This window comes from Orycteropus afer, unplaced genomic scaffold (genome assembly GCF_000298275.1).
Source record: "Orycteropus afer afer isolate SDZICR_OR568_19922 unplaced genomic scaffold, OryAfe1.0 scaffold00580, whole genome shotgun sequence".
NCBI lineage: Eukaryota > Metazoa > Chordata > Mammalia > Tubulidentata > Orycteropodidae > Orycteropus > Orycteropus afer.
In genome coordinates this window covers 745,367-752,006 of record NW_006922167.1, presented here as the reverse complement: position 1 = coordinate 752,006, position 6,640 = coordinate 745,367, and the positions used below count along the sequence as shown (strand labels likewise).

Below are 6,640 nucleotides of genomic sequence, written 5' to 3'. Positions count from 1 at the left end.
GTGTAGCTGCAAGCGCCGCCGGACTGCAGATTTTAGTTCCTGGCTAAGCACCGCTACGACAACCCACCCCCCAGAAAAGAATGTCTGGAGGAGGGAGCGAGGATGAGGCGAAAGCCGCCCGCATTTTTGCACGTCGGAGTCCACCAGAAAGCTCTGCAGCTTTAGGAGACGGAAGGGAGAGATTTACAAATGCCAGGAGCCACGGTTTCAGGGAGACAGTGAGGAGGAGGCGAGGGGAAGGGCCCCTCCGCCCACCTCCACCCCCACCCGCGCGCCCTGACAGCTGTCCAGCTCTTGGAATTCATTGGCTTCCCCCATCCCGCCTCCCAAATACCACCCCAATCCAGTTTAGCCCCCCGCCCCACCCTCGCTGACCTAATAAGGCCATGCAGTGTGCTGGGGGGAACCTATATAAAAGGCACCGCCTCGCGCGGACTCTGCACGACGCCGAGCGGAGAGGGCAAGAGACGTCCAGCGTCGACAAGGACAACCATGGCCAAGGAGTGGGGCTACGCCAGCCACAACGGTGAGTGCAGGCAGCTGCGATCCGGGGCCGAGCGGGTGCCAGCGGAGCCCCTTGGCATCATACGTAGTCGGCAACTCTGCGGAGTAAGGTGGCAAACGTAGGCTTACAAGTGGATGGCCTTGCCATCTCCACCTTCCTCTCTTAACCTGTACTTGGCAAGTACAGGCAGGCCCTTTAACCTTCATCTCACCTAGTTCTACCTATTCTTAAGTCCAGTGAATGAAACTCATGCCCAGAGAGGTTTGGTAACTTGCCCAAGACCACATTGCTTCTGATTGGGAAGTCAGACAACCTGATTTCCAGTTCTGAAGGTCACTCATTTTCTATGACAACTGGACAAGGAACTCACCCTCTGTGAGCCTGGAGTTGGTGTAAGAAATCCTGCTTTAACTCTCTATGAGATGAGCATGAATGTGCATTGAAAACCACAAAGGGATGCTCAAATATATGTGGTCCATGTTGTTTTATTCCAGCTATATGGCAGTGGCATTGGTTTAAAAAAAAAAAAAAAAGTGAAGTCCATTTAGAAAATAAGCCTTTGAGGTTATATTCCTGAGCTAGACAGAGGGAATACATCAAGTTAAATAGAGTCTCTAGGTAAACTACTAACACAGCTATGAACAGGTCTTAAAGGTTAAGCCTGTATTGTCCAATCTGAAACCAAAGACATCTTTGCAATCACTGTGGTTTAGTTGATTAGAAAGTGGCATTGGGTAATGCTACCAAATAAATAAATCCCCTCAACTTTACTTCCTAGGGCCTGACCACTGGCATGAACTTTACCCGATTGCCAAGGGGGACAACCAGTCGCCCATTGAGCTGCATACCAAAGACATCAGGCACGACCCTTCTCTGAAGCCATGGTCAACAACCTATGACCCCGGCTCTGCCAAGACCATTCTGAACAATGGGAAGACCTGCAGGGTGGTATTTGATGATTCTTATGACAGGTCAAGTAAGTATGACAATTTGGTAGAATCACATGGACACTTCCAGCGTACCTATAGGGAAAATGTGATGTATGACACAGGGATGGGGCAGTTCATCTCTGAAATGGAGATGATATTGGACTTTGTTTTAGTTGTGAATTATATTTATGTACTGAGAGGAAAGTCTCACCTTCCAATCTTGGGCAATTTGCTGCCATAGAATGGCCCAATGCCCAAGCAAAAAGTTGACAATGCATTCCTGAGAGAGAACATGGGTCAGGCAGTGATGGCGATGAATCTGAATGAATATTCCTCAGTGTTCTGATGGCCTCCTGCTGAGGGCTCTTGCTTCTTTCCAGGGTCTGGAGAGCAAGGCTCCCTCTTTCAAGTATAGCAGAATCCACTTTACAAAGCAAGGAACATAGCAAAGAAATGAAATGGGCACTTTCTTCCCCTAACCTGGGAGGGTGCCAATCCAGAGGAGATAATAGGGGCCATTGTATGAGTCAGGACTTTACTTCCATGCTTCAACCACAGTTTTCTCTCAAATATTGCAGGGTTCATCTGATTAATGTTCAAGTATCTGACAATTTCTTCTTGAGTAGTATCTGTGTTTCTAAAACTGGAACATTATGTGTTTCAGAAAACCCCAAACTTGCATTTTACCTGCACCATGAAGCAAAATAGTGAAATAATAGAAAGCTAGAAATAGAAATGTTGTATTTCACTATAAATGAAATAAGGCTCTTTCTTTAATATGCTTAATATAACATACAATTTCTTATATTCACCAACCCTATTTGATAAAGTTAAAATGATTATAATTATTGATGTACATGAGTGAATGTTATTAATGATGTAGTGAAGAGTAATAGAGGCATAATTCCTACCTACTGGGAAGTTCAAAGTAAGGACTATGATAGAAATTTCTCTTTTCTTTAAACAGTGGGCTTATTTTGCTTTCTATTTCTTTCCCTTCCTTGCCCTGTTTGCATTAAGCTCCATGTGGAGGGAAAAGAACAAAATTAAACAATATCTATTAGGTCAAACCACATGAAAATGCCATTTTTGTAGACCAAAAAAAAAAAAAAAAGGTCGAATATTGTCAGTTTCATATGATTTATCCTAAGAAACGAGACTCGTATGTCCAGAAAATAACTGTGCCTAATGGTTGGGTAAGAAAAATACTGTGAATCAAGATTCCTCATGTCTGTGTGACTGAGCTCATACAGACCAAGGACTACTGTTCAGATCTGCACTATAGTGTCACTGTGCCAATCCTTTCTAGAACAGCTACCCTCTGAATTCTATTTCAATCTAGTTTATATAGTTAAATCTCAATTTTAGGGTTTCTGCATAGTTTCCTAGTGTTCTTGGGAAGATATTTGAACTTCTAAATTATTTCACAGGCTGAATGAATTGAAACTAAGGGTGGGCTGAAGTATTTTATAACAAACCCAAATTGGTGCTATCAAAAATGATCTAGTTTAGCTGCCTACATTTCATCTCATTTGAGCAGACACAGTCTAAACTGCGCTTGGATTAAAATGATTGCCCGTAGTCTTAAAGAAAAGTGTAGTTGGAAGCAAGACATAGAGAATGAGTTCACATTTGCTCCGTGACTGCTGTGCTGGACACTGATGGGGACTTGAAGGTGCTTAATCCTATTTAATCCTCACAGCAGCTCTGAAAGGTTGGCATTATTATCACCCTCTTAGAGATGCGAAACAGGTTCAGAGAAGTGTAGCAACTTGCCTCAGATCACACAACTAGCAAGGAACGGAGCCAAAATTGATTTGGCTGGCTCTCAACTGTCACATGTCCTTCCCATTGTACCACATTAGTAGTGACCTGCTCTTTGTTGTATGCTTAGTGTCCTTCTGTTATTTTAATTTTATATTCATAAATGTTAAACTGACAGTTGAAAAATAATAACACAATCAAACAAAACAACAAAGACAGAAAAAAAAATCATTTAGTGACATATCCCGAGACTTCATTTTGTGAGGAGATCAGGGTGCTTGGGAACAGCACCACCCATCCAGCAGACTGACTGCATTTGCCCATCAAACGTTGGCTGTAAGAGCACTTGTTGAAAGGAGGGCTCTGTAAGAAAATTCATGAATTCTCTGTTGACCTGGCTTCTCTGAATCACAGTGCTGAGAGGCGGCCCTCTCTCTGGACCCTATCGGCTTCGCCAGTTTCATCTTCACTGGGGGTCCTCTGATGATCATGGCTCTGAGCACACCGTGGATGGAGTCAAGTATGCAGCGGAGGTAGGCAGAACTGCTGTGAATCGCACACAATGAAAACTAAAAGCTGAAAAATAACCTCTACAGCAGCAAAACAGCACTCACTGCTTCCCCCTCAAGCCTGTGCTTGTGGAAAGAACTGGAGTAGTTTGAGCATGGAGTCTCTGGATGGTGCAGTCAGTTAATGTGCTTGGCTGCTAACCAAAAGGCTGGCAGTTTGACTTCCCCAACACGTGCCTTGGAAGAAAGATCTGGTGATCTAGTTCTGAAAATCAGCCATTGGAAACGCTATGACACAATTCTATTTTGATACACATGGAGTTGCCATGAGTCGGAATTGAATCTGTGGCAACTGGTCAACTAACTGGTTTAGTTTTAGCATAAGCTGACATGCCAAACATTGTAGGTTAGACAGTTAAGAAAGTGTGAGTTAGCATCATGTATGAAGACTTCCAAAGCTATATTAAGAAACTGGATAGCAGCTTAATAGAAAACGGCAGAGTCCTGAATGGAACTGCAAAGATAAGGATAGCTGACACTTCTCAAATGCTTACATGTTAACTTAACTCATTTAATCCTCCCAGCAACCGTATGATAGGTTACAGATGAGAAAGTTGAGGCACAGAAAAGTTACATAGCAAAGTCACATGGCTGATAAATGCTAGACCTACTGTTCTACCTTATGCAGATTGACTTCAGAGTCCCTTGGGAGCAAACACTACTATTGATTAACTCATTAAAAAAAAAGTGTAATTTGTAGTGCAGATCAAGCCATCAGCACGCTGTCTTTACAAAGCCAGCCTCTAACGGGGGCATTGTAAGGAGATGCCCTGGCTGTGAAGAAGGTTTCCTTTTACCCCAGGTTTTCCAAGGGGAGGCTCTCACAAACATAGGGGCAGATGAATGGCGCTGCCACAGGAACCTGGAACCATGTGTGGATGCTCTTTCAGCAGAATCATTAAACCCAGTGCTCTGGAGTCGACTCATAGCAACCCTATGTGACGGAGTAGAATGTTCTTGTAGGGTTTCCTAAGACTTTAATTTTTACAGAAGCCAACAGCCACATCTCTCTCCCACAGAGTGGCTGATGGGTTTGAATTGCCGACCTTCCATTTAGCAGTCGAGTACTTAACTGCTGCACCACCAAGCCTCCTCCAGCAGAATCATTGGGCAGGTTAATTGTTGGTTTAAAGTAAACTCTAGACCTAAGTGCTTCACTGTGATCTTTCCATTTCTACACAACTAACGAAAAGCACCAAAGGCAGGATGACTTCGTTATTGAAAACACCTTCTAGATATTCTCCCCCACAAATGGGGAGAGTTTAGTGTATTTCTTGCAGATGGGGCCACCTTTGCCTGTTGGATCATTTGTTGGATCATTTAATATTTTTTATCTTGAATGCTTTAACTGTTGTGAACTATTGTATTTTCTTTCCACTTTGTATAACTCAATGCATGAGGTTGGCCTAATACAACTACCCACTGCCATTGAGTCAATTCCAACCCATGGCAACCCCCATTGGGTTTCTGAGGTGGTATCTCTACAGAAGTAGATTGCCCCGTCTTCCTTCTGCTGAGTGACTAGTGGGTTTGAACAGCTAACTGCACTACCAGAGCTTCTTAATACAACTAGTGCCCATGTTCTAAATCAATATAAGGTTGCCACCGACATATAAAAGGACATAGATATATGGAAGTGCCCAAGAATATTCCCCCATAGTTTTCCTCCTTAATATTCCTATTAATTGTAACCTCAGGATGTTAGCAGCTTCCTATTTATAGCTCTATGCTTCACTATTTGACTTAGAAAAAGAAGTAATATGATACAAAACTAAAATAACTATTTTGAATAGGCATAACAAAAAGTAGTTTTTATAAATTATTCATTATGTTATATATCTATTTATCATATCTATATATTTTGATTTGAACTATTAAATATTTCACCAAAATAACACTTGTGAATATTTAAAATTTTATCTACTTTTATGAGTGTTCAGAAACCTTAGACTGTACAATCATTGGGTTTATTGTGGATAATTTTAAACTTATCCTTTCTTTGGTGCATTTTCCTCATAACTTGCATTCTGTGGTTCCAGCTGCATTTGGTTCACTGGAACCCAAAGTATAATACTTTTGGGGCAGCTCTGAAGCAGCCAGATGGAATAGCTGTGGTTGGCATTTTTCTGAAGGTAAGATAAACGTTGATCATACTTTCTCTTTCAAAAGTTAGCTCTTTATTGGGCAAGGTTGTAGTCACGGCTTGGTCACAGCCAGCTACCCAGAGGGACCGGGTAGTTGAACCTGTGGGCTCAGGACCATAGTCGCAGAGGACATCAAGCTCAATTGGCATAACATACTACACAGAACATTGTTCTACCTTCTACTGTGGCGAGTAGCAACTGGGATCTTAAAAGCTTGCAAGCTGCCACCTAGATGCAATGATGGGTCTCTCCTCATCCAGAGCCAAGAAGAATGAAGAAAACCAAAAATTCATGGAAACAATTAGTCCTAGCGACTGGTACGCCATGTGGTCCGCAGCCTATACGACTATGAGACCAGAAGAACTAGATGGTGCCTGGCTACTACTGTCAACCACTTGGAAGAGGATCTATGTAGGAGATCCTAGATAGAGAGGGAGAACAATGTGGAACAAAACTCAAAATCATTTGGAAAAAAAAGGGGGGGGGACCAGGTTTGCTGGTCCGGTAGAGCCTGGTGGAACCACTGAGACTATGGCCCCTAGCTGCCCTTCAGGTCTGGAATTGAATCCATGCCTGTGGCTTCTAGCCAAGCAATAGACAGGCATATGAGTTGAACATTTACCTGAGGTAGATACATTCCTTGGAGAGAATGATCATGGGAGAAAGAAGGGCTGCTTATGCACAGGGAGACAGCTCAGGGGGCAGGAGTGCATGGAGGGATGGACACTG

At 43.0% G+C, this 6,640-nt stretch overlaps 1 protein-coding gene across 1 annotated transcript in view; it reads left to right on the top strand.

Moving 5' to 3' along the window:
• The first annotated feature begins 492 nt into the window (after positions 1-492).
• The window catches only part of CA3 (carbonic anhydrase 3), an 11,841-nt gene continuing 5,693 nt past the window's right edge, over positions 493-6,640 (top strand). The window contains exons 1-4 of the mRNA XM_007956184.2: positions 493-526; positions 1,284-1,481; positions 3,613-3,731; positions 5,807-5,899. Coding sequence (XP_007954375.1) covers positions 493-526; positions 1,284-1,481; positions 3,613-3,731; positions 5,807-5,899 — 444 coding nt within the window. The remainder of the gene's footprint in view (positions 527-1,283; positions 1,482-3,612; positions 3,732-5,806; positions 5,900-6,640) is intronic.